This window comes from Anomaloglossus baeobatrachus, chromosome 10, assembly GCF_048569485.1.
Source record: "Anomaloglossus baeobatrachus isolate aAnoBae1 chromosome 10, aAnoBae1.hap1, whole genome shotgun sequence".
Classification (NCBI taxonomy): Eukaryota; Metazoa; Chordata; class Amphibia; order Anura; family Aromobatidae; genus Anomaloglossus; species Anomaloglossus baeobatrachus.
This window is the reverse complement of record NC_134362.1, coordinates 186,766,392-186,792,912: the sequence shown is the minus strand read 5'-3', so window position 1 is coordinate 186,792,912 and position 26,521 is coordinate 186,766,392. Positions and strand designations below refer to the sequence as shown.

At 49.5% G+C, this 26,521-nt stretch overlaps 1 protein-coding gene across 1 annotated transcript in view; it reads left to right on the top strand.

Annotated features, from left to right (window-relative positions):
- The window catches only part of CHMP1A (charged multivesicular body protein 1A), a 38,161-nt gene extending 12,763 nt beyond the window's left edge, over positions 1-25,398 (top strand). Inside the window, 4 exon segments of the mRNA XM_075325965.1 lie at positions 7,668-7,814; positions 13,104-13,232; positions 22,626-22,813; positions 23,067-25,398. Coding sequence (XP_075182080.1) covers positions 7,668-7,814; positions 13,104-13,232; positions 22,626-22,813; positions 23,067-23,088 — 486 coding nt within the window. The 3' untranslated portion in view covers positions 23,089-25,398.
- Positions 25,399-26,521: the final 1,123 nt, after the last annotated feature.

Here is a 26,521-nt window from a genome sequence, read left to right as displayed (position 1 = left end):
CATCAGCGCTTCCTGCGCTTCGCCATAGGAGACGAACACCTTCAGTTCGTGGCACTGCCGTTCGGCCTGGCGACAGCCCCACGGGTTTTCACCAAGGTCATGGCTACAGTAGTAGCGGTCCTCCACTCTCAGGGTCACTCGGTGATCCCTTACTTAAACGATCTGCTGGTCAAGGCACCCTCTCAAGAGGCATGCCAACACAGTCTCAACGCTACTCTGGAGACTCTTCAGAGTTTCGGGTGGATCATCAATTTTCCAAAGTCAAATCTGACACCGGCCCAATCGCTGACATATCTTGGCATGGAGTTTCATACCCTCTCAGCGATGGTGATGCTTCCGCTGAACAAACAGCGGTCACTGCAGACAGGGTTGCAATCTCTCCTTCAAGGTCAGTCACACCCCTTGAGGCGCCTCATGCACTTCCTAGGGAAGATGGTGGCTGCAATGGAGGCAGTCCCTTTCGCGCAGTTTCACCTGCGTCCTCTTCAATGGGACATCCTACGCAAATGGGACAGGAAGTCGACGTCCCTCGACAGGAACGTCTCCCTCTCTCAGGCAGCCAAAGCTTCCCTTCGGTGGTGGCTTCTTCCCACTTCATTGTCGAAGGGGAAATCCTTCCTACCCCCATCCTGGGCGGTGGTCACGACGGACGCGAATCTGTCAGGGTGGGGAGCAGTCTTTCTCCACCACAGGGCTCAGGGTACGTGGACTCAGCAAGAGTCCTCCCTTCAGATCAATGTTCTGGAGATCAGGGCAGTGTATCTTGCCCTAAAAGCGTTCCAGCAGTGGCTGGAAGGCAAGCAGATCCGAATTCAGTCGGACAACTCCACAGCGGTGGCTTACATCAACCACCAAGGCGGAGTTTGATGCGGGTGGAAGCCACGGCCTCCACCATATCCGCAGTTCACATCCCGGGCGTAGAAAACTGGGAAGCAGATTATCTCAGTCGCCAGGGCATGGACGCAGGGGAATGGTCCCTTCACCCGGACGTGTTTCAGGAGATCTGTTGCCGCTGGGGGATGCCGGACGTCGACCTAATGGCGTCCCGGCACAACAACAAGGTCACGGCATTCATGGCACGATCTCACGATCACAGAGCTCTGGCGGCAGATGCCTTAGTTCAGGATTGGTCGCAGTTTCAGCTCCCTTATGTGTTTCCTCCTCTGGCACTGTTGCCCAGAGTGTTACGCAAGATCAGGTCAGACTGCCGCCGCGCCATTCTCGTCGCTCCAGACTGGCCGAGGAGGTCGTGGTACCCGGATCTGTGGCATCTCACGGTGGGCCAACCGTGGGCACTACCAGACCGACCAGACTTGCTGTCTCAAGGGCCGTTTTTCCATCTGAATTCTGCGGCCCTCAACCTGACTGTGTGGCCATTGAGTCCTGGATCCTAGCGTCTTCAGGGTTATCTCAAGAGGTCATTGCCACTATGAGACAGGCTAGGAAACCAACGTCTGCCAAGATCTACCACAGGACGTGGAAGATATTCTTATCTTGGTGCTCTGCTCAGGGGTTTTCTCCCTGGCCTTTTGCCTTGCCCACTTTTCTTTCCTTTCTTCAATCAGGATTGGAAAAAGGTTTGTCGCTCGGCTCCCTTAAGGGACAAGTCTCAGCGCTCTCTGTGTTCTTTCAGAAGCGTCTTGCCAGGCTTTCTCAGGTACGCACGTTCCTGCAGGGGGTTTGTCACATTGTCCCTCCTTACAAGCGGCCGTTAGAACCCTGGGATCTGAACAGGGTTCTGATGGCCCTTCAGAAGCCACCTTTCGAGCCTTTGAAGGATATTTCTCTTTCTCGCCTTTCGCAGAAGGTGGTCTTCCTAGTAGCAGTCACATCACTTCGGAGAGTGTCTGATCTAGCAGCGTTGTCATGCAAGGCTCCTTTCCTGGTGTTTCACCAGGACAAGGTGGTGCTGCGCCCGGTTCCGGAATTTCTTCCTAAGGTGGTATCCACCTTTCATCTCAATCAGGATATCTCCTTACCTTCTTTTTGACCTCATCCAGTTCATCAATGTGAAAGGGACTTGCATTTGTTAGATCTGGTGAGAGCACTCAGACTCTACATTTCTCGTACGGCGCCCCTGCGCCGCTCGGAGGCACTCTTTGTCCTTGTCGCTGGTCAGCGTAAGGGGTCACAGGCTTCCAAATCCACCCTGGCTCGGTGGATCAAGGAACCAATTCTCGAAGCCTACCGTTCTTCTGGACTTCCGGTTCCCTCAAGGCTAAAGGCCCATTCTACCAGAGCCGTGGGTGCGTCCTGGGCTTTGCGGCACCAGGCTACGGCTCAGCAGGTGTGCCAGGCGGCTACCTGGTCGAGCCTGCACACTTTCACCAAACACTATCAGGTGCATACCTATGCTTCGGCGGATGCCAGCCTAGGTAGGCGAGTCCTTCAGGCGGCGGTTGCCCACCTGTAGGAAGGGGCCGTTTTACGGCTCTATTACGAGGTATTATTTTACCCACCCAGGGACTGCTTTTGGACGTCCCAATTGTCTGGGTCTCCCAATGGAGCGACAAAGAAGAAGGGAATTTTGTTTACTTACCGTAAATTCCTTTTCTTCTAGCTCCAATTGGGAGACCCAGCACCCGCCCCTGTTCCCTTCGGGCTGTTGTTTTTTCGTGTACACATCTTGTTCATGTTGAATGGTTTCAGTTCTCCGAAATTTCTTCGGATTGAAGTTACTTTAAACCAATTTATAACTTTTCCTCCTTCTTGCTTTTGCACTAAAACTGAGGAACCCGTGATGCACGGGGGGTGTATAGGCAGAAGGGGAGGGGCTTTACACTTTTAAGTGTAATACTTTGTGTGGCCTCCGGAGGCAGTAGCTATACACCCAATTGTCTGGGTCTCCCAATTGGAGCTAGAAGAAAAGGAATTTACGGTAAGTAAACAAAATTCCCTTCTTTGGCGTTTGGAATTTTTTTTGCCACTACGCCGTTTACCAATCAGGTTAATTGATTTTATATTTTGATAGATCGGGCATTTCGGAACGCGGCGATACCAAATATGTGTATATTTATTTATTTTTTAACCCTTTAATTTTCAATGGGGGGAAAAGGGGGGTGATTTGAGCTTTTAGGGGTTTTTTTGTGTTTTTTTATTTTTAACTTTTTTTTTTTTACTTTTTATTTTTATTTTACTAGTCCCCCTAGGGGGCTATAGCGATCAGCAATCCGATCGCTATTCTCTATCTGCTGATCACAGCTATACAGCTGTAAACAGCAGATTCAGTCACTTTGTTTTTCCCTCTGCTCTCAGCCGAGGGAAAACGAAAGTGAAACTTCGTAGCTGCAGGCGTCATCACATGACCCTGTGCTGCGATGGCAACCACCGATAGTCACGTGATAACACACGTGACTTCCAGTGGGGGCGGCGGTAAGTAAAAAACATGGCCGCGCGCATTTAGATCTTGCTGCCAGACTTTGGCAGCAAGATTTAAGGGGTTAATGGCCGCGGGTGGAAGCGATTCCACCTGCGGCTAGCAGGCACACATGTCAGCTGTTGAAAACAGCTATGTGTGCCGATCCACGCCGCCTGCCCGCGGCAGGGGGCGGGGCTTAACGGGACACGATCCTGGACGGATAGATCTGTCCAAGGTCGTGAAGGGGTTAAGGCTATGTGCGCACACGGTGGGTTTTTTTTTTTTTTTTTTTTTTTTTTGACGCTGCATTTTTGTGCGTTTTTGGCCACAAAAAACGCACCCACAGCAAAAACGCACCGGTAAAAAACGCATGCGTTTTTACCGCGTTTCGATGCATTTCTGGCTGTGTTTTGATCACTGCATTTTGCTGCATTTTTTTCAATGCATTGCATGGGTGAAAAAACGCTGGAAAGAAATGACATGTCCATTTTTTTTTTTTTTTTTTTTTTATTTTTTTTTTTTTATTTTTAAGCTCAAACGCAGTTAAAAAACTTGTGCAGACAGCAAAAATGAAAAGTCATAGGCTTTGCTGGGGAAGCAAAGTCATGCAGTTTGCTGCTCAAAGATGCACCCGAAAAAAATGCACAGTGCGCATACAGCCATAGTTAGTATTTTCCAGGGTGGATAAAAATCTTGATTTTTTTTAAAAAAATCAAAAAAAATCAGATTTTTTTGATTTAAATCAGATTTTTTTGATTTAAATCATTTGATTTAAATCAGATTTTTTAATCAAGTTGTACACAAGCAAAACTTTGTCTTTTTGCAAATCTAATTGTTTTACACAAATAAAAATATTAAAACAGTTGATTATGAAACCTAATAATTTTTATTTGCACTATTAAACACTCAGAATTGAACTACAGAGAGTAAGTACTTTTTAACAATAGCCTATCTCTAACGTTTGAAGTAAGCAAACATCTTCAGTGAATACATCAGTCCTTTAAGCCTACTGTTTATTTAGGACTTTTAATAGGAAAACCAGTTGTCCTGCTTTAGCAGTTCCTAAGCGGTTTCGGACTGTTGTGTGCACAAAACCAAATGAAGAAAACAATCTCTCTACTCCTGCGGATGAAGCCGATGCAGTCAGTAGCTGAGTAGCTAGATTTATTATCTTTGCTGGAAGAACAAGTGATTGCGACTTCCACCAGTCCAGTGGTTTTAGTTCATTAACGACGTTATCTGCAAACATGTATTTTTGAAATGGTGCAGATTCACACTTCAGTTTCAGCACAGTTGCCACAATGTCATGGTTAGTATTGGCGAGCCACTCCATTGCAGAGTTGATTTCCGCCTCAGATAATTTTTTCCCTCTGTAGATGGGATGCAAGATATTGGCTAAATAGTGTTCTTCTTTTAATGCTTGGTCCTTGCGGTGCTGTATTGCAACCTTTACATTGTTTGAGAGGTTCAAGAGATCTAGAGAACCTTCTAAATCTTTCCAAACTTCTGTGGCATCAGCTATGGTTGCAGTATCTTTCTGCATTTTATCCAACGCAATCGATATTGGCTTTAACCTTTCCAAAAGGTCCTCGGCATTTCTCTTCACACCAAGATTTAATACTTTGCTTCGTATATTAGCATCAATTTTATCCCGATGTGTTTCGCAAATGGACAGTAATTTTGACCAGTTGTTAATAAACAGTTCCAGGCAGTCAGCCAAGGTATTCCATCTAACATCTTGTGGTAGAACCAACTTCAGTCCTCCCATTTTCTTGTAGGTTGCATGTGCAAAATGATTATTGCGCAAATATTTAACAATTTCTACAACATGTTCCTTGACACCCAAAATATGCAGGTCTTTTGCCAAAAGATGCAACAAATGGGCAGAACAACCGTATGTAATGACATTTGTGTCATCCTGTGCCAGTTCCGCTCGCATTTTTGCCACATTGCTTGCGTTATCAGTAACTAAGCTCCTTACTTTACATCCAAACTGTTCTTGGCATTGGTGAATTGAGTTCTTAGCAATTTCAAGTAAATATTCAGCAGTATGTGAATTTCCAGATGTGTCGATTGTGTCTGTAAGGTAAGTTTCACCATCTTCTGTTGTGACACAAGTGCAAATTATGGGGTCGTTGTGGATGTTGCTCCAACCATCCAAGCTCATGTTAACAACCTTGTCTTTCAAATATTTTGTACAAGCCGCTCTCTCTATGTCGTATACAGCCTGAAGATGTTTTCCTGAGATATCAAATCTACTTGGTGGTTTGTAGCCTGGTCTAATTCCTTCGATCATTTGTACAAACAATGGGTGCTCAACTAGTCGGAAAGAAGAATTGGTTGCAAATATGAATTTAGCAATTAATTCATCAAAATGTTCTTTCTGGCTCGTCGTAGTCTTTAAGATGAATTTTTCTACACTTTGTTGCACGCAAAGTTTTTTTTTGGGCTGCTTTGTTGAAGTTGTACCCAGATATTGATTGTCACGTGCAGCACAAGCCATATTTGACCCTGAAAGCACAGAAATTAAAAATATAAATCGACTGCGTATTTGAAGAAATATAACGAAAATATTGAAACAAACTTTTTGAACAATGTAATGGTCCTCGTCCTATAAGGGCTGTCTCAAAAGTTATGCTACTCAAGTTTTCCGGTGAGGTTGCTGTAATACTGGTAACTAATATCAGAGCCTCAGCAACTGAAAAAAATTATGTCACAAAAGTTTTAAAAATGTTTTTTTTTTAAAATGGTCAATTTGGCAGACTTCAAAAGTGAATTGCAGCCTACAATAAAAAAAAAATAAGCGTATACACACTTTATTTTTACTTAAAGGACATGTGCACCTTTATTTTTTAAGGTGCAGCCAGTCACAGTGTGCACATGTCCTCCCCCCGCAGCTCTCTTACCTCCGATGTCAGCGCTGCGGGGATCCGTGGCTTCGTTCTGTCCGTCTGCGAGCGCGCCTCCATTCATTTCAATGGAGCGTGCGGCCCGCTGACGTCACGCCGCTGGATCACTGCGAGTAGGCCGCAACCGGAGGACGGGAGGCGGACGGTCAAAATGAAGCCACGGATCTCAGCGCTGCGGGGATCGGAGGTAAGAGCGCTGCGGGGGGGGACATGTGCACCTTAAAAAAATAAAGGTGCACATGTCCTTTAGCGTTAATTTTCTGTGAAATATTGCCTTAACATAAATTTAAATTCTATACTCCAGAACTACCAGTGCTAGAAATTTTTCTTTTCATAGACTTTAACCATCCCAGTAAAATGTCTGTTAAAAAAATAGGTTGTAAATTAATTGCCAGACTTACCACTAGTACTAGGCTCCTGGTGCATAACAAGCTGTGGGGGTTCATTGACATTAGTTGTATCACTATCAACATCTTCATTTCCCTTCTGGTTGCAGTTTTCATAATGTGATTTCAAACGGCAAACAAGTCCTTGGATATCCTTTTGACAGTATTTGCACTTTGCTCTTGCAGCTTTCTTTCCAAGATATGCTGCTGGCATCTCAACAAAATGAACCCAAATAGGGTCTCTCTTACGACCTGTTGCCATGGCTCACACAGATCACTTATGAAGTTTGATTGTTACTACAGCCTGAGCCAAGCACTGCTGATGTTACTACAGCCTGAGCCAAGTACTGCTGACTATCCAACAAGTTTGGGCATGTCAACTGAATGCAGGGAAAAAGAAACTAAACCAAAACTGAAACCAAGCTAGAAGTGTGGAATTAAAGGGGCAGTATGAACAAAATGTGGAGGCTATTAATAGTTTATACAATTAAGACATGCTGCTTTTAAACACCTACCTATTGCCATATAGTAAAACAAAAAAGATTTTTACTTACTTTGGGGTCCCCCCCTCACCCTGGCGTTAGATCGTTGCCCCTAGTTTCGTCCGTGTAACTATGGGCGCACATGCACACTGCTCTCACTTCTCATTTTAATCGTGATTTATATTAAAAAAAAACCTTTTGATTTAAATCAGTGATTTAAATCATGATTAAAATCATGATTTAAATCGATCCGATTTAAATAGAAAAAAATCTTTTGATTTAAATCGTGATTTAAATCATGATTTAAATCGGCGTGATTTAAATCAATCCACCCTGGTATTTTCTACCTTCACTGATGTCGTTGCTCGTCTCTATTTGCTCCCATTCTGGGTGCAGAGTGACCCCTGCGGTCTTGTATTAAAAAGTATTCTATGTGACCTGAATTCTGTCTTATCTTTCAGCAGCTCGTGTATCGGTGAGTATTATTCAGTGTATTTGGGAGTTCTGAGTATTGTCTTCTTTCCTCGCGCAGGCTCTGCAGCAGAAGAATGTGGAGGTTGCTCGTGTGTATGCCGAGAATGCAATCAGGAAGAAGAATGAGGGGCTGAACTGGCTGCGGATGGCTTCCCGGGTAGACGCTGTCGCCTCTAAAGTACAAACGGCAGTCACCATGAAGGGGGTATGTGTCCTGACGCTGCCAGTACTGAGCTTAGCACATATTTGTATGCCTGTGTGACTGCACCCCTACACTAATGAATACACCGTGGTTTATCCCTAATAATAAATAAAATCTTTATTTTTATATAGCGCTAACATATTCCACAGCGCTTCACATACATCAGGAACACTGTCCCCATTGGGGCTCACATTCTAAATTCCCTATCAGTATGTCTTTGGAGTGTGGGAGGAAACCGGAGACCCTGGAGGAAACCCACGCAACCACGGGGAGAACATACAACCTCCTTGGTGGGATTCAAACCCAGGACCCCAGCGCTGCAAGACTGCAGTGCTAACCACTGAGCCACCATACAGTGCTAACCACTGAGCCACCGTGCCGCCCTTATCATTAGAGATGAATAAGATGAGGCTAACAAGATTGGTGTTCAGTTTGGTCTTCCAGAGCATCTGGGCCTGGGCAGTGTTCACTTCTGCACCGGCAATCATCTGAGGCTTACTAGGTCCATGTACGGTCTAGACTTTGCTTCAGGCCTAGTAAGCAGCAGCGGTGCCCAGGAGGCTGGAAAGAGGATTGCCAGGACAGAAGTGTGAACGCTGCCCTGGTCTAGCGGCCATAGCTATATCCCACCAGGGGTGAGAAGAGAGAACCCAACTCAATACAGAGGTCAGCATTACAATTGTACTAACACTTTGCTTCTATAATTAAGGGGGTCATATAGTCAAACACCACTCCCACCGCTAGCTGCTGCCACATCCATATTTCAATAATATATAGCCGCTTATTGCTTATTGAAGTAATTTGATGACAATATACTATATGGGGGTGACAAAGCTTCCAAGATGAGAGTTGCCCTTTGCAGCTGCACACCCCCTTTCATAATGTTCTCATGCTTGGGCTGCTACGGAGCCGCTTCCTTACGGTTCCATTGCACCATGACAAAAGAATAGCAAAGAGTTTGCCTATTGTTAATGGATGGACACTTTTGCAAAAATCGCGCAGCCATTAACAGTTTATTTATGCGTCAGCGGAAAGATACTGCGACTTTTAGGAAGCTGCTCCTTCAAAGCCACTCTGAGTACTCTGAACCCGAGCCTAATGGGTCACATTGTGTGGGGATGTACTAACTTAAAGGGGTTGTCTGGAGAAAACAACTTATCACCTATCTACAGGATATTATTAATCAGTGGGGTCTGACTGGTGGAATCAATACTGATCTTCAGACTGGGGAACTCTTATCCCTGATATTGACTGCACCAGAAATGCTCATGCTGCACTGACCTCCGCTCCATTCATTCCCTATAGGGCTGCTGAGCACTGCACTTGTGTCTTTTTGCAGAAGCCCCATAAAGAATCAGTGGAAAGGTATTAAAGCACCACTTCGGCCTTTCGTTTTTTGTTTGTTTTTTTAAGTGCTTTAAATGTACATCCCCTGTCATATACTCGCCCTCCGGTGTCTTCAGCCTTTTTCGGTGCCTCTCCGGTTCCGCCATGCCATCTTGTGCCGGTAACTTCTGCCTGGCCAGAAGTCAGAAGTTTACATTTTACGGTATAAATGCAAGTCTATGAGAGCCAGAAGGAGGCCAGAACAAGGCTCTCATAGACTTGTATTGAGTTGTGACATCTGGCTCCATGAAACACTATAGCTGCTGGCAGGTCACAAATCACAGGAGACCGACTGGATCGGCGGCGATAGAAGGTAAAGACGGCTGAGGGTGAGTATAAGGCCAGAGTCACAATTTGAGTGACTCGCATCATATCATCTGTCACGGCCGCACACTCTCCAGACAGGAGCATCTCCGCTGCATAGAAATACATGCAGCTAACCTGCTCCTGTCATAGTGTGTGGCCGTGACGGATGATACGATGCGAGTCACTCGCAAGTGTGCCTCCGGCCTAAGACAGGACGTAGGGGACGTAGATTTAAAGCACCCGTCCAGTGGTGAAATAAAATAAAACCACTAGAGTGTTGCTTAAAGGCCTCTGACCTGCTTTATAATGGAAATAAATATACAAATGCCCTGTTTTGCTGATCAGTGCAGGTCCCACTGATCAATAAGTTATCACCCCCATTAAATCACCTCTCCCACCTTTTGTACATCTTGACACTGATCCATAGACTTGTATTACCGATTTTGATCCGAGACTCCGACCAATATCAGACCTGTCTCTGCTATGTTGCTAGGACCACTCAGACATCTATCTTGTATAGTCTACAGGGCTATCTCTTGGGCGGCACGGTGGCTGAGTGGTTAGCACTATATGGTGGCTCAGTGGTTAGCACTGCTGTCTTGCAGCACTGGGGTCCTGGGCTCAAATCCCACCAAGGACACCATCTGCAAGGAGTTTGTATGTTCTCCCTGTGTTTGCGTGGGTTTCCTCCAGGGTCTCCGGTTTCCTCCCACACTCCAAAGACATACAGATTTAGAATTTAGATTGTGAGCCCCAATGGGGACAGTGTTGATGATATATGTAAAGCGCTGCGGAATATGTTAGCGCTATATATAAATAAAGATTAATATTATCTATGAAAAACACAAATAGAATGTGTGTGTGAAAAATGGACATCTGAATGAGCCCTTTAGTTTTTTATTTTTAGGAATAAAATATATCCCATGCATTGTACATTTAATATGTCCTTGATGTATGCATGTGTGTGTGTGTGTGTGTGAGTATATGTGTGTGTGTATAATATCTATATATATAATTGCCTTATTCTGTCTGTCTGTCTGTCTGTCTGTCTGTCTGTCTGTCTGTCTGTCTGTCATGCTCCAAAATTGTGTTCTTACGGTGACACAAAGCTGATTGGCCGCTGGGCTCGCCATGGCCCCGCCCCCCACACCGATTGGCCGCTCGCCCAGGCTGCGCCCCCACACGGATTGGCCAGCCGCTCGCCCAGGCTCCGCCCCCCCCACAGATTGGCCTCTCGCCCCGGCACCCTGCAGGCATTGGCAATTCGGCCACGCCACGCCCCGCCCCCCTCACGCAATGCACGCTAGCTCTGGCCCCGCCCCCTCCCTCACCCCGCGCATTCCCCGAAGTGACACGGCTGTCACGGAGGTGAGTACTGTACTCACAAACCCCCCGCGCATTCCCCGAACTGACACGGCTGTCACGGAGGTGAGTACTGTACTCCCCCCCCGCCCCACCCCACCCCCACCCCCACCTCCCCCCCGGCCCCCGCTCGCACGGGAGTGGTGTGGATACGTTGGTAACCATGCTCGCATGGTTACAAGCGTATCAACGTCCTGCTGCGGCGGAAGATCCACGCGCACACACATAACAGCACACACACAAACATACACACACATCAGATCACACTCACTCTCACACACACACACCTCACACACACCTCACACACACCTCACATCGCATCCACACACTCACAGCATCCGCCGATATCGCTTGCTTCTCGGCCTCGATACTGTGCTGTTGTGATCTTCCAGGACCTGACGGAGGATCACATGGCCAGAGGCATGTGATATCTCCGGATGTTGTGAGTATCAGCGCGTATGTGCGATATCGTCAGTGTCTGTGTGTGTGAGTGGATGCGATCGGGTGTGTGTGAGTGGATGCGATCGGGTGTGTGTGAGTGGATGCGATCGGGTGTGTGTGAGTGGATGCGATCGGGTGTGTGTGAGTGGATGCGATCGGGTGTGTGTGAGTGGATGCGATCGGGTGTGTGAGTGTCGGCAGAGGAGCACGGCGTGCTGGAGGAGGCTGGGAGCAGAGAGGCTGATCATGGGGAAGGCTGGGAGGAGAGAGGCTGATCATGGGGAAGGCTGATGCTGGGGGAGGCTGGGACGAGGGAGGCTGATGCTGGTGGAGGCTGATGCTTGGGGAGGCTGATGCTGGGGGAGGCTGGAAGGAGAGAGGCTAATGCTGGTGGAGGCTGATGCTTGGGGAGGCTGATGCTGGGGGAGACTGGGAGGGGAAGGCTGAAGCTGAGGGAGGCTGGGAGGAAGGAGGCTGGGAGGAGAGAGGCTGATCTGGGGAAGGCTGGGAACGGGAGGCTGCTGAGGGAGGCTGGAAGGAGAGAGGCTGATGCTGGGGGAGGCTGGAAGGAGAGAGGCTGATGCTGGTGGAGGCTGATGCTTGGGGAGGCTGATGCTTGGGGAGGCTGATGCTTGGGGAGGCTGATGCTGGGGGAGACTGGGAGCGGAAGGCTGATGCTGAGGGAGGCTGGGAGGGGGAGGCTGGGAGGAAGGAGGCTGGGAGGAGAGAGGCTGATCCTGGGGAAGGCTGAGAAAGGGAGGCTGATGCTGAGGGAGGCTGGAAGGAGAGAGGCTGATGCTGGGGGAGGCTGGAAGGAGAGAGGCTGAGGCTGGGAGGAGAGAGGCTGATGCTGGGGAAGGCTGATGCTGAGGGAGGCTGGGAGGGGAAAGCTGATGCTGGGGAAGGCTGGGAGGACGGAGGCTGGGAGGAGAGAGGCTGGGGAAGGCTGGGAGAGGGAGGCTGATGCTGGAGGAGGCTGGAAGGAGAGAGGCTGATGCTGGCGGAGGCTGATGCTGGGGGAGGCTGGAAGGAGAGAGGCTGATGCTGGTGGAGGCTGATGCTTGGGGAGGCTGGGAGAGGGAGGCTGATGCTGAGGGAGGCTGGGAGGAGGGAGGCTGGGAGACGTAGGCTGAGAGAAGAGAGGCTGATGCACGCACACACACACACACACACACACACACACACACACACACACACACACACACACGCGCGCACTGCACAACACACCACACACACACACACACACACACACTGGGAACCACAAACAACTGCCCTACACAGACACCCACACACACAGACAACGCTGGACACACACAACACCCAAACACCGCGGCACACACACATATACGCACATACCGCACAACACACACATTGCACAAAACATACCTCCCCCCAAAACACACCACACACACACAAACCGCGCAACACACACACACAACGCTACAGACACACAGCGCTCCACAAACAACGCAACACACGCAACACACATACAACACCGCTCTCACCCCCCGTCACACCCAGACAACACCCAGAACATGTACAGCCCCTACACAAACACTTGGTAACTACAGACAACAACATCTATATATATATATATATATATATATATATATATATATATATATATATATATATATATATATATAACAAAAATCATACATGAACTACACAATACGTAAATTCTAGAATACCCGATGCGTAGAATCGGGCCACCTTCTAGTATATATATATATATATATATATATATATATATATAATTTTATAATTAATAATTTATATTTATTTTTTTGCACATAGGTGACTAAGAACATGGCTCAGGTGACAAAGGCTCTGGACAAGGCCCTGGGCTCCATGGACCTCCAGAAGGTGTCGGCTGTTATGGATAAATTCGAGCAGCAGGTTCAGAATTTGGATGTCCACACGTCGGTGAGTAATGGGTTCCTGGGATAAATTTAAGTTTGAGATCACTCTTCTATGTATTGTAAAATCTCAATTTCTGTTAACGTGCACTGACGCTTTTGTCCACTAAGTGGCAGCCCTGTACAGCAGTCACAGTCCATGCATCTTCCCATGTTATTGCTCTATTTCTACCTCTTACACGCACTGTAAAGTCTCTGTGGATTTTTGCAGAGCAATCAATGACTAATTTGTAAAACAGGAAAAATCAATGATCCTTGGTCATCCTGGAAGTCGGCAGAGTTTGCAGGATGAAGAGGTTGTCCGGGAATATAAGGCTATGTGCGCACTGGAAAATGGAATTTTCTCAAGAAAATTCCGCAGGTATTCAAAGATTACCGCACCCGCGGTAAAAAACCGCGGCCACGGTTTGCTGCGGTTTTACCGCGGTATTGTTCGCGGTATTGCCGCGGTTTTTCCGCGTGCGGGTTGGGATGTGCTTTATTGCATTCAATGCAATAAAGCACATTGAAAAAAAAAAAAAAAGTCATTTCATTCTGAGATAGTAGATAGATAAAGAGACAGAAGAATAGATAGAGAGATAGACAGATAGATAGAGGACAGATCGCTGCATTTCCCACGGTCGGCAGTGAGTTCACATTACCGGCCGTCGGAAATGACCGGTAATTACCTCTGCTGTCTCGCTGCGAGAGAGCAGAGGTAATTCAGCGCTGCGTGTCAGTCGCGGCTGGATGTAAGCAGCGCAGGAGCTGTGGATTATGCTGGAGCTGTGGATTACGCCGGAGCTTTGTTTCGGGAGGGGTTAATAAAAGGGTGAACGAGGCTTGTTTGTTTTATTTAAAATAAAGGATTTTTCGGTGTCTGTGTTTTATTCACTTTACTTACGGGTTGATCATGTCTGCTGTCTCATAGACGCTGCCATGATCAAGCCTGGAGTTAATGGCGGTGATCTGCCACCATTAACTCCTTGTATTACCCTGACTGCCACTGCTACACGGCGGCAGGAAGAGCCGGGGACACGCCGGTACTGCCGCATAATGCATGCGACAGTCCCGGGGCAGCTGCGGCTGATATTCTCGGCTGCGGGAGGTGGGAGTGAGGCGGGGGACATTAACCCTGCCCCTCGCCCTCCCCAGCCTGAGAATACCGGGCCGCCGCTGTGTGCTTACCTCGGCTGGACGGTAAATATGCAGCGGAGCCCACGTGCTTTGTTTTCTATATTTCCGTTTTCTTTCTATGTGTGTGCTATGTGTCTGTGTGTCTATGTTCTATGTCATTGTCTGTGATGTCTGTGTGTGTCTGTGATGTCTATCTGTGTCTGTGATCTGTGTGTGTGTTTACTCTCTGCTCGGCTTCCTCTTCCTGTAATGACATCACTTCCCTGCAAAACCGCAGACAAGCGATGCACATTATCGGAGGTAAACCGCGAAATACCGCAGGGAATAACGCAGGAAAACGCAGTGAATCGCACAGAATTTGCTGCCTGCGTTATTCCCTGCGGGATTTCACGATTAACATTGGAGTCAATGGAGTGAAATCCCGCAGCAACGTGCGGAAAAGAATTGACATGTAATTGTTTTTGCTGCGGGAATCTCACAGCAAAACATGCAGCTGTCAAATTCCGCCTAGTGCGCACAGGATTTTTTTTGCCCATAGGTTTTGCTGGTGATTCACTGCAGAGATGTTATGCACATTTCTTCAGCGCTCTATTGGGAGACCCAGACGATTGGGGTATAGCTACTGCCCTCTGCAGGCCACACAAAGCACTACACTAAAAGTGCAAGGCCCCTCCCCCTCTGGCTATACCCCCCCCCCCGTGGTATCACGGGTTCTCCAGTTTTAGCTTTGTGTGCGAAGGAGGTCAGACATCCATGCATAGCTCCACAGATTTTAGTCAGCAGTAGCTGCTGACTATTTCGGATGGAAGAAAAGAGGACACATATAGTGTCCCCAGCATGCTCCCTTCTCACCCCTGGATGGTGTTGTAAGGTTGAGGTACCTATTGCTGGTACAGGGCTGGAGCCTGACATGCTGTTTTCCTTCCACATCCCCTGGTAGGGCTCTGTGGAAGTGGGATCCTGCCGGCCTCTCAGCTCTGACGCCGGGCTCCATCCACAGACCCATTAGAACCTGATGGAGACGGAGCAGGAGTACGATCAGGGACAGGCCCTGCATCATACAGGTACTCTGTGTCCCCGGCAGGCACAGACACACTCCGGGCTGGCTGGGTGTTATAGTGCGCCGGGGACCGCAACGTTGGAGTTAGTGTCCCTACAGATTACTGGGGGATTGTTTGTGTATGGGAACGCAGCGCCGACCCCCTCTGGACCGGGCGGCGCTGCTGTGACTTGTGGTGCGCCGGGGATCCGCCGTCCGCGCTTTTACGGCGGCGGCGGTTATAAATTGAGTCCCCGGCTTTTTGGGCCTAGGACGCCGGCAGCTCCGATTCGTTCCCGCCCCCACCCTGTCATTCAGGGTAGGGGAGAGACGCTGTTCGCTAGCAGCGACGAGGGCTGGAGCCTGATTTACATGCTCCAGCCCTCACACTAGGCACAGAGGGAAGCAGGCTTCCCGCTCTTAGCCAGGAACGCCCAGGGCCCGCCCCCCTTCTCTCTCAGGACGCCGGCAGCCATTACATGCAGTCTGGCTGGAGGAAGGACGCAAGGCTCTGGGAGACCTGGACTAGGGGCTATCTGGCGACCACACACCCGCTTTTTAAGCGGGCGGTAAGCGATTTTTCTGTGCTGGTCCCTCTAGTGCCTCACGGTGTATCGGTGTACTGTGTAGGATATAGAGATATTGTATTTCTTGCACTGTGAGGTCGCTTCTGGCTGCATCTCCCAGATCACTCTGTGGAAGCAACAACATGCCATCCTCAAAACGCAAGGCTGCCAAGGCTAGGGCTGTGTATACTGCGGGTGCTGCATGTGGGGCTAATCTACCAGCAGGCTCCGATGACCCCCATTGTGTGCAATGCTCAGATCCGGTGCTGCTTCGCCAGCCGGAGTCAGGAGGGAGAGTGACCCAGGCTGAGACGCCTGTAAGTCCTGCCCCGGTGACAGGGACAGACTTTGCAGTTTTTGCTGATAATATGTCTGTCTCTATGGCAAAAATCCTTGAAACCTTGCAATCTATGCATGGGGCTCAGTCTTTGGGCACGGCGAGGCCTCTGTCCTCAGGTCCCCCTCACTTGGAATTAATCCAGCCCACAGGGGGGTCCCCGGCTTCACAGGCCGAGGATTATGACTCAGATGATAGCCCCAGCCACCCTAAGCGAGCTCGCTGGGAAAGACCCTCGACGTCATCACACTGCTCAGGGTCTCAGCGCAATCAGTCTCCCTGTGATGTGTCTGATGAGAGTGATCAGGAATCCATTCCTGGAACCCCTCTCAACCTGGATACCCCTGATGGGGATGCCATGGTAAACGACCTTATCTCAGCCATCAATAGGCTGTTGGATATTTCTCCCCCAGCCCCTTCAGCAGAAGAGGCGGCTGCGGAGCAGGAGAAGTTTCGTTTCCTTTATCCCAAGCGTAAATTGAGTGCTTTGTTGGATCACGCTGACTTCAGAGAATCAATCCAGAAGCACGACGCTCACCCAGAAAGGCGTTTCTCTAAACGATCTAAAGATACGCGTTTCCCTTTCCCCCCTGAGGTGGTCAAGCGCTGGACACAGTGTCCAAAGGTAGACCCCCCGATTTCCAAACTCGCAGCTAGGTCCATAGTTGCAGTGGAGGATGGCGCTTCACTTAAAGATGCCAATGACAGACAGATGGACCTTTGGTTAAAATCTGTCTATGAAGCTATCGGCGCGTCGTTTGCTCCGGCATTCGCAGCCGTATGGGCACTCCAGGCTATTTCAGCTGGCTTAGCAAAAGTGGATGCTATCATACATCCAGCAGTGCCGCAAGTGGCGCACCTTACCACGCAGATGTCGGCGTTTGCGTCTTACGCTATCAATGCGGTCCTAGAATCTACCAGTCGCACCTCAATGGCGTCCGCCAATTCGGTAGTTTTGCGCAGAGCCTTGTGGTTAAAGGACTGGAAAGCAGATGCTGGTTCCAAAAAATGTTTAACCAGTTTGCCTTTATCTAGAGATAGACTGTTTGGCGAGCCATTGGCTGATATCATTAAGCAGTCTAAGGGTAAAGACTCCTCTTTACCACAACCCAGAACAACCAAACCTCAGCAGAAAAAGTGGCAGCAGAGGTTTCAGTCCTTTCGAGGTTCGGGCAAGACACCATTTACCTCGTCCAAAGGGACTCAGAGGACGCAAAGAAACTCAGATTCGTGGCGGGCTCACACGCGCCCCAAGAAAGCAAATGGAGGTACCGCTTCCAAAGCGGCTACCTCATGACTTCCAGCCCCCTCCCTCCGCATCGCCGGTCGGGGGCAGGCTCTCCCGCTTTTCCGGCATTTGGATGTCACAGGTCAAAGACCGGTGGGTGACGGACATTTTGTCTCGCGGGTACAGAATCGAGTTCAATTCTCGTCCTCCAGCTCGGTTCTTCAGAACCTCCCCACATCCAGACCGAGCAGATGCTCTGCTGCAGGCGGTGGGCTCCCTAAGAGCGGAAGGAGTGGTGATCCCAGTCCCTCCTCAGGAACAAGGGCAAGGGTTTTACTCCAATCTCTTTGTGGTTCCAAAAAAGGACGGCTCGTTCCGTCCTGTTCTGGACCTAAAACGGCTCAACAAACATGTGCACGCCAGGAAGTTCCGGATGGAAACCCTGCGTTCTGTCATTGCCTCAATGTCCAGAGGAGACTTCCTTGCCTCAATAGACATCAAAGATGCTTATCTCCACGTGACAATTGCTACAGAACATCAACGTTTTCTACGTTTTGTGATAGGAGACGACCATTTTCAGTTCGTAGGTCTGCCATTTGGTCTGGCAACAGCCCCACGGGTCTTCACCAAGGTCATGGCGGCGGTGGTAGCAGTCTTGCACTCTCAGGGACACTCGGTGATCCCTTACCTAGACGATTTATTGGTCAAAGCTCCCTCTCAAGAGGCATGTCAGCACAGCCTGAATGCTACGCTGGAGACCCTACAGTCTTTCGGATGGATCATCAACTTTCCAAAGTCGATCCTATCACCGACTCAATCACTAACGTATCTTGGCATGGAGTTTCATACTCTAGCAGCGATAGTGAAGCTTCCGCTGAACAAGCAGTGGTCACTACAGACAGGGGTGCACTCTCTTCTGCAGGGCCAGTTGCATCCCTTGCGGCGCCTCATGCATTTCCTAGGGAAGATGGTGGCAGCCATGGAACCAGTTCCCTTTGCGCAGTTTCATCTGCGCCCACTTCAATGGGACATTCTCCGCCAATGGGACGGGAAGTCAACGTCCCTGGACAGGAAAGTCTCGCTTTCCCAGACGGCCAAGGACTCCCTACAATGGTGGCTCCTTCCCACCTCATTGTCTCAGGGAAGATCCTTCCTGCCCCCATCCTGGGCAGTAGTCACGACAGATGCGAGTCTGTCAGGGTGGGGAGCAGTATTTCTCCACCACAAGGCTCAGGGGACGTGGACTCCGCAGGAGTCCACCCTTCAGATCAATGTTCTGGAGATCAGAGCAGTGTATCTTGCTCTACTGGCCTTCCAACAGTGGCTGGAAGGAAAGCAGATCCGAATCCAATCGGACAACTCCACAGCGGTGGCATACATCAACCACCAAGGAGGGACGCGCAGTCGGCAAGCCTTCCAAGAAGTCCGGCGCATTCTAATGTGGGTGGAGGACAGAGCATCCACCATATCCGCGGTTCACATCCCAGGCGTAGAAAACTGGGAAGCAGACTTCCTCAGTCGCCAGGGCATGGACGCAGGGGAATGGTCCCTTCACCCGGACGTGTTTCAGGAAATCTGTCGCCGCTGGGGAGTGCCGGACGTCGACCTAATGGCATCCCGGCACAACAACAAGGTCCCGGCATTCATGGCGAGGTCGCGCGATCAAAGAGCTCTGGCGGCAGACGCCTTGGTTCAAGATTGGTCGCAGTTTCAGCTCCCATACGTGTTTCCGCCTCTGGCGCTCTTGCCCAGAGTGCTACGCAAGATCAGATCCGAGTGCAGCCGCATCATACTCGTCGCTCCAGACTGGCCGAGGAGGTCGTGGTATCCGGATCTGTGGCATCTCACGATCGGTCGACCGTGGTCACTGCCAGACCGACCAGACTTACTGTCCCAAGGGCCGTTTTTCCATCAGAATTCTGCGGCCCTGAACCTGACTGTGTGGCCATTGAGTCCTGGATCCTAGCATCTGCAGGATTATCTCAAGGAGTCGTTGCCACAATGAGACAAGCTAGAAAGTCGAATTCGGCTAAGATCTACCACAGGACGTGGAAGATTTTCTTATCCTGGTGCTCTGCTCAGGGAGTGTCTCCCTGGCCATTTGCATTGCCCAAGTTTCTTTCCTTCCTGCAATCGGGGTTAGAAAAGGGCTTGTCGCTCAGCTCCCTTAAAGGGCAAGTTTCGGCACTATCCGTGTTTTTTCAGAAGCGTCTAGCACGTCTTTCTAAGGTGCGCACGTTCCTGCAGGGGGTCTGTCATATTGTGCCCCCGTACAAGCGGCCGTTAGATCCATGGGATCTGAACAGGGTACTAGTTGCTCTCCAGAAGCCGCCCTTCGAGCCTCTGAAGGAAGTTTCCTTTTCTCGGCTGTCACAGAAAGTGGCGTTTCTTGTTGCGATCACATCGCTTCGGCGAGTGTCTGAGCTGGCAGCTCTGTCATCCAAGGCTCCCTTCCTGGTGTTCCACCAGGACAAGGTAGTGCTGCGCCCTATTCCGGAGTTTCTCCCTAAGGTCGTATCCTCTTTTCATCTTAATCAGGATATATCCTTGCCTTCGTTTTGTCCTCATCCGGTTCACCGGTATGAAAAGGACTTACGTTTGCTAGATCTGGTGAGAGCACTCAGAATCTACATTTCCCGCACGGCGCCCATGCGCCGTGCCGATGCACTTTTTGTCCTTGTCGCTGGTCCGCGCAAGGGGTGGCAGGCTTCTAAAGCCACCCTGGCTCGATGGATCAAAGAACCAATTCTAGAGGCCTACCGTTCTGCGGGGCTTCCGGTTCCTTCAGGGCTAAAAGCCCACTCAACCAGAGCCGTGGGTGCGTCCTGGGCATTACGTCACCAGGCTTCGGCTCAACAGGTGTGCCAGGCAGCTACCTGGTCCAGTCTGCACACTTTCACCAAGCATTATCAGGTGCATACCTATGCTTCGGCGGATGCCAGCTTAGGTAGAAGAGTCCTGCAGGCGGCAGTGACACCCCCGTAGGGGAGGGCTGTTTTGCAGCTCTAACATGAGGTATTTCTTTACCCACCCAGGGACAGCTTTTGGACGTCCCAATCGTCTGGGTCTCCCAATAGAGCGCTGAAGAAGAAGGGAATTTTGTTACTTACCGTAAATTCCTTTTCTTCTAGCTCTTATTGGGAGACCCAGCACCCGCCCTGTTGTCCTTCGGGATGTTTTTTTGTTGTTTGCGGGTACACATGTTGTTCATGTTGAACGGTTTTTCAGTTCTCCGATGTTATTCGGAGTTAATTTGTTTAAACCAGTTATTGGCTTCCTCCTTCTTGCTTTGGCACTAAAACTGGAGAACCCGTGATACCACGGGGGGGGTATAGCCAGAGGGGGAGGGGCCTTGCACTTTTAGTGTAGTGCTTTGTGTGGCCTCCAGAGGGCAGTAGCTATACCCCAATCGTCTGGGTCTCCCAATAAGAGCTAGAAGAAAAGGAATTTACGGTAAGTAACAAAATTCCCTTCTTTCTGCAGCGAAACATGCAGCAAAACCGCAAAAAATCCGCGGCAAAATCCGGTAAGTGCGCACATAGCCTTAAAGAGGATTTCCTGTCTAAACTGATAAGCCTCCAGTCACTCTAAGTTGACCGTAAACGTATGAATCCTTACATTGCGCACAGTGTGTGCCGTCAGGATTCTCCGGTGTCAGAGCCGGGAATGGCGGTCAGGTTACTGTGAGTATACGATATGCAGAATCCTACTACATGGGCTCGGCCTCATTCAGTGCCAGTGTATGGAGTAGGATTCTGTCTGGGAGTCTACATACCGTATACTCACAGCAACGTGACCGCCGTTCCCGGCTCTGACAACGGAGAATCCTCTTGAAGATTCATAAGTCTGCGGTCACATACAACGACTGCAGACCTGTGGATTTAGATTGGACAGCCCCTTCAATGTCCTACCCTTAGGATAGATCTTCAGTATCAGATCGGTGGAGATTCCATCAGACCCTCACTGATCTGAGATCGATGACTTCTCCTAATACCGGACTACCTTTATTACAGAGGTGGTTCACTACTCTACGGTAGTGACCACATCTCTGTAAAACTGATATTGGAGGTTTTTTGTAAATACCTCTTGTTGCCAATTCAGCCTCTGAGTGGGCTATCGTGGTCCGCGTCTTCCCCATCGCGTGACCTCTGCGATCCGGTGATGCCACGTCAACTTCCAGTTGACCTGACATCACTGCGGCCGGCCCCAGTCTTCCTGAGTGACTGATTTAAAGAATGGTGTGAACATGGTGCAAGACTCAAAAACATATAACTAAACGTTACGATAAAGAGTTGCACACCAGTCACAATGTATAGGGGAATAATGAAAAGAAAAACTGCTATGGGAATCTAGACTGAAAAATACAAAGAACTATCTGAAAAAATGAAAAAACATGAACATGGAATATGCATAACTGCTATGAGTAATAGGAATATAAGAGATATTTAGCCATTGTATTGATCAATGCAAAAGAGCCCCAAAACCACGCCAAGGTAATCTCTATTATTGGGGTCCCTAACCTATATGTAACCTCACCTGCAGTTAAAAAAAAACTTGCTCTGTATGGGAAGCAAGGGACCAAGCTATATATGTAAAATAAGACACATGGCTATGGGTGGGGCAGGGTTCTCAGACAGAAAGTGCATACTAATGCCCATTCCTGAGTGACTGCTCATCACAGCCCAGCGTCACAGTGCAGCATGCCGCGCGCCCTCTCCTTCACTGCAGAGTGCCGCAAGCGGGGTGATGCTGGGCTGTGATGAGCGGTGAAACTCTGCCCACAGTCCAGTCACTCATGGAGACTGGGGCCGGCCGTAGTGATGTCAGGTCAACTGGAAGTTGACGTGACACCACCAGATCCCAGAGGTCATGGAGCCCGGGGACGGGGGTCACACGATGGGGAAGAGCGGACTGCAATGGCGACGCTCAGAGGCTGATTTGGCAACACAAGGTATTTACAAAAAGCCTCCCCTATCAGTTTTACAGAGATGTGGTCACTACTGCAGACCTCCCCTTTAAGGTCCTTTTAGTTTTCTGGTTGCACAAACCTCATTGGTAGAAAATGAAAATTATGTGTTCCCTTAATAATAACTTTTTAACTCTATCCTTCCCAGGTGATGGAGGACTCTATGGGCTCTGCTATGACCCTGACCACTCCGCAGGAACAGGTGGACAACCTGATTATGCAGATCGCAGAGGAGAACGGGCTGGAAGTTATGGATCAGCTGAACCAGCTTCCCCAGGGAGCGACATCAGTGGGGGAGAGTTCCACCCGCTCGCAGGAGGACCAGCTCTCCCGCAGGTAAGATAGAGGCGCCATAGTGGATGACCTGGCGTGTATACCTGCTTGGAAAGTTGATGGCTTATATGTCGAAATTCTAATTGCAATCATTCAGAGGGAGGAATGTAACTAGTTTTCATACCGAGTCTCCTTGAATCTATGTAAAGACACTTTGCAGATTCGATAGGTCCTCAGGTCTTCTTGACAGTCGGGATAGTTTTCAGGTACAACCTTAAGACTTGTGGTTTCTAATTTCTGCCCTTTCTTCTTTCAGACTGGCTGCACTGAGGAACTGAAGTCCGGCTCCTCGCCCTCTCCTGCCCGGGGTACACTGGGGTCACTTTATCACACGTGGCCTTCACCAATAAATAATGGGAGAATCTGGGGCCCCGGGATTGCACTGCTAATGCCTTTTTAGTTTCTCAGCAGTCTCGGAAGCTGAAGCCGCCATGTTTGCTCTCATACGAAGGCCTCGATGCATGGATTTCAGCCTAGGATTAGCATTTCATATGGAGGGATAATGTACAAATATTACATTCTCTCTTATTTTCCTGCCTCCCCGACGCCTTGCTGGGAATGAGACCGGGGGACGCACATTTAGGGGTGATCGCCGAATTGTTTCTATATTGATAAGTGCTCCCTCCTGTCCCCAAAATATTCTATATGTGTCAGAGACAGTGCAGTGCCCCATGTTACATCCCCCCCCTCCCCCGACCTGCGGTCGCTCACAAGATGAAGAACTCGGTGCGAGATTGTAACAGTGAAGACTGTATGTGGGCATTCGTAGGCCTAAAATTGCACCCATGTGGACTTGTCTGCTTATTACTCCTGTGCGGAATGGGTTAATGTCTTGTGCCTGTTAGCCTTTGGGGTCCATGCCATGCTCGCTGTTGTAGGTCATAGGCCTTCCATGTAGGTAGTGATGCAGGTGGACGTGCCATGTGCTTCATACAGAGCATCTCCTCCTTTTGAAGTGATGTTGTAATCATGGCTCCTGAGTTTCTTACAGATTGCTGAGGGAGCTGGAATAGCGGCCATATTGGTTATTCCAGAGCGCTGCAAACCTCTCCTCCTGCCTGCTGGGATTTCAGGGGCTTCTTCTCATTATTAGACCCCCATGATGGACATCTTGAGGATCTACTTATCAGAAGATGCACAGGAGATTCTTACACGTAGGAGGGTCCCAGTGCTCGGACCACAGCTGTCTCCTCTTGATCAAGGGGCTGCAAACCTCCTTCTACCTGCCAGGATTTCAGGAGCTTCTTCTCATTATTAGACCCCATGATGGACATCTTGAGGACCTACTGATCAGAAGATGTCAGGGGATTCCTTCAGGTAGGAGGGTCCTAGTCCTCGGACGATGGCCGTCACCTTTTGATCAGGGGGCTGCAAACCTCCTCCTGCCTGTCGGGATTTCAGGAACTTCTCATTATTAGACCCTATGATGGACATCTTGAGGACCTACTGATCAGAAGATGCACAGGGGATTCCTACAGGTAGGAGGGTCCCAGTCCTCGGACGACAGATGGCGCCTCTTGATCAGGGGGCTGGAAACCTCCTCCTGCCTGGCGGAATTTCAGAAGCTTCTTCTCGCTATTCGACCCCATGATGGACATCTTGAGGACCGACTGATCAGAAGATGCACAGGGGATTCCTTCAGGTAGGAGGGTCCCAGTCCTCGGACGATGGCCGTCACCTTTTGATCAGGGGGCTGCAAACCTCCTCCTGCCTGTTGGGATTTCAGGGGCTTCTTCTCATTATTAGACCCCATGATGGACATCTTGAGGACCTACTGATCAGAAGATGTACAGGGGATTCCTTCAGGCAGGAGGGTCCCAGTCCTTGGACGATGGCCGTCACCTTTTGATCAGGGGGCTGCAAACCTTCTCCTGCCTGTCGGGATTTCAGAAGCTTCTTCTCGCTATTAGACCCTATGATCACATCGTGGGGATCTACTAATCACAAGAGGCTCAGGAGATTCCTACAGGTAGGAGGGTCCCAGTGCTCGAACCATGGCCGTCGCCTCTTGACTCAGGGGCCTGCAAACCTTTTTCTCAGCTCATTTTCCCAAAAATTGGTCACAAAACAGTTCACACAAAAAGAAACTCAGGAATTTCTGTTTGCAGGTGTTTGTGTTTTTTTTCCCCTTTTGGGGGGAGATGTTCTATAAAGCAACGCTACGTACGGCCCCTGGTGATGCTTCCCCAGTGGTTGGTGTCCAATTCAATCAAAGGTAATATCCAGGATCAGAAAAACATGGCTGACTTCTTTTCCTAGCAGCGTACGGGTTGTGTCTGGTATTGTAGTAGGGTTTTTTTAAGGCCTGAGCTGCTATCCCATGTGCAACCGGTGCTGTTTTTGGAAAGAAGCAGCCATTTTTTCCTAATACCCTGCCGCTCCTGCCTTTGTGCTGTACCCCTGTATCGGTTGTGCCTCTCCTCCCAGCAGATTTTATTTTCAGGCTCTCCAAATGTAAATTTTGTGCATTTTTTTTTTACCTTTTTACCTTTATGCCTTTTTTTCTTTGCTGTTTTTTTTTTTGGGTGTAATTTATCTGTAAAGAAATGTTTGTATTTACGTTTCCAAATAAATTCTGGTAATTCTTATGTCTGTGGTGTCAGATCCGTTTTCTTAACGTGGCAGATGCCAGTATGGAAAGAGACTGCACAAATTACTGCACCTTCCTTAGGACGAGCCCGTAAATTTAGAGGGATGTGGTCTGAATCCGCAAAACAAATAAGCGGATTCTGCTGGATCACGGCCGCTCCTTTACTGCAGTACCTGACACAGACCGCACATGATTCTGCTGGATCACGGCCGCTCCTTTACTGCAGTACCTGACACAGACCGCACATGGTTCTGCTGGATCACGGCCGCTCCTTTACTGCAGTACCTGACACAGACCGCACATGGTTCTGCTGGAGCACGGCTGCTCCTTTACTGCGGTACCTGACACAGACCGCACATGGTTCTGCTGGATCATGGTGTCCCCTTTACTGCAGTACCTGACACAGACCGCACATGATTCTGCTGCATCACGGCCGCTCCTTTACTGCAGTACCTGACACAGACCGCACATGATTCTGCTGGAGCACGGCCGCTCCTTTACTGCAGTACCTGACACAGACCGCACATGGTTCTGCTGGATCACGGCCGCTCCTTTACTGCAGTACCTGACACAGACCGCACATGGTTCTGCTGGATCACGGCCGCTCCTTTACTGCAGTACCTGACACAGACCGCACATGGTTCTGCTGGATCACGGCCGCTCCTTTACTGCAGTACCTGACACAGACCGCACATGGTTCTGCTGGATCACGGCCGCTCCTTTACTGCAGTTCCTGACACAGACCTCACATTATTCTGCTGGAGCACGGCCGCTCCTTTACTGCAGTACCTGACACAGACCGCACATGATTCTGCTGGAGCACGGCCGCTCCTTTACTGCAGTACCTGACACAGACCGCACATGATTCTGCTGGAGCACGGCCGCTCCTTTACTGCAGTACCTGACACAGACCGCACATGGTTCTGCTGGAGCATGGCCGCTGCTTTACTGCAGTTCCTGACACAGACCTCACATTATTCTGCTGGATCACGGCCGCTCCTTTACTACCATACACAGACCGCACATGTGGGTAGACTGCAGTGAATGGGGCTGATCTGTGGCTTCAGTGCTGCAGCCCCATACCATATTGCGTGGGGGTCCGGGTCACTGCTGCAGTCCAT